The sequence below is a fragment of the Limulus polyphemus genome, unplaced genomic scaffold (assembly GCF_000517525.1).
Source record: "Limulus polyphemus unplaced genomic scaffold, Limulus_polyphemus-2.1.2 Scaffold781, whole genome shotgun sequence".
In the NCBI taxonomy this organism is placed as follows: domain Eukaryota; kingdom Metazoa; phylum Arthropoda; class Merostomata; order Xiphosura; family Limulidae; genus Limulus; species Limulus polyphemus.
In genome coordinates, this window is record NW_013666391.1 from 222,247 (window position 1) to 224,067 (window position 1,821).

Consider the following 1,821-nt stretch of genomic DNA (forward strand, 5'->3'; position numbering starts at 1 on the left):
TAAATAAAGATTGTTAAGTGCTTTACTATAATCACTAAAAAAAAATCAGGCTTAACTCTACTCGACAATCGAGGGCAAGAAAAAATAAGATTGGGTAAGTACTTCATTTCTTGTTTTTCATATTTTTTCGTTATTTATTATTATAAAAGTAACTAAAATTAAAAGTATGGATATTTTTAAGTTATTTAAGACTAGATTAGGTAAATTAAGTAATAATAATAATATAATTAAAATTGTTCATGAAGGATGCTCGCGAGCAGCTCATGGGTAATGTAATTCGATAGTGTAACGTGAGCTGCACATTCTGCGAGTGATTTACAACTTATAATGGCACAGATAGCAGTTAGACACGGTTCAAAGGGCAATAAAAAGGACAATAAAACAATAAAATTTAATTATAAAGAGATGTATAATGTTACAAACTTAGAGCTACTTAGGATAAACAGATGTAGTTTCAGGTTACAATCTGAAGTCATACTAGAAAGAAAAGGTTAATTTGGGTTTATTTCTTTTTTTTTTTTTGTATGTGTGTGGATACAAGGTCGGTCGAATTGACCAATCCAGTTTTGAGATTAGGGTAGAGAAAATAACATATAAACTATAAGGATGTAGTGAGAAAAACGTTTGAAATGCATTTAGGAGGTTTTAGGAATTACTCAAAGGAAATTTGAGATTTTTGAGATGACGAAAAGTATTTTTAATTTTAACATAAATTACTTTGCACATGGACTAAACTTTATTTTATTTTAGTAAAAGTACTTCACTAAGAAATATGTGAAAGACTTGTAATATTAATTGAAAGACTGCCAAATTTTGTGAACATATACCCAATATATAGTTATAAGTATTAAATTTATATCAACTATAGATGAGTACAGAAGGTCATGTGGCTCAGTCAAATCGACCAACCCCGTGTTGGAAGAGTTAAACTAATTAAACACATCAGATGTTTTAACTACTTCAAAAATCTTAGCTCGTGTACAGTGAAATGTATGAAATATTTTATGTCAATGTCCACTTCCTGATGTGTGTCTGATTATGAATTTTTATTTAAGAAAAGAAAATAATGATATGCCTTTTATGTATATATTAGGTTCAAGAAGAATCTTGAAGAAATTAATAAATAATTGAAAGGTGGTGAATTGTAGTGTATTGAAAAAAAAAAAAAGTTAGGAATATGTAAACTTATGCTATTCCTGTACCGCTTTGTTCAAAAAAGTTTCTCCTACTTTGTTCCAGACAACTAGTAAAAAAGAGAATTCACAACACCAAAAAACTGATGTACATATTAATCAAATAGACGGATCTTCACAACAAATTGTATCTAGTACTTCAATTGAAATGCCAGGAAATCAGGTAAATGTTTTATGGTGTATTTATATCTTTTGTATTGAAAATGTCAAGTTTAACCATTGTAAATAATTAATTAAATAGAATCCATATAACACAATGAAAAAAAAAAAAAATTAAAGTGCTTATAAGTCAAATTAAACAATATAAAAGATGTATATTAGTCAAATTACAGAGTAAGCAGTAGCTCCTTAGGTAATTTATTTTGTTTGAAAACTTGTGTAAGTGAATAATTTTGGTCCTTTTTATTTTGAGTTTGCTTTCTTAATATGACTGATTATTTGGAACTGTCTGTATTTGACTACTGTTCCTTAACTCTTTCAATCTGGGCTCGTAACCATTTTGTGCTTGTTATAGTTTCATGCTATAACTTTTAAATTAGTAACCAAATGTTAATGAAATCTGGCAGTTTATCAGTAAACATTACAATGCTTTCATATGCAAAATATCTAATTTTTTTTTTTTTTTTTT

The 1,821-nt window shown here is 27.6% G+C and overlaps 1 protein-coding gene across 1 annotated transcript in view; it reads left to right on the top strand.

Moving 5' to 3' along the window:
* Positions 1 to 1,821, top strand: part of LOC106460495 (RING finger protein unkempt homolog) — a 74,181-nt gene that overhangs the window by 20,094 nt on the left and 52,266 nt on the right. The window contains exon 8 of the mRNA XM_013920200.2: positions 1,240 to 1,356. Within this exon, the coding sequence (XP_013775654.1) occupies positions 1,240 to 1,356 (117 nt within the window). The remainder of the gene's footprint in view (positions 1 to 1,239; positions 1,357 to 1,821) is intronic.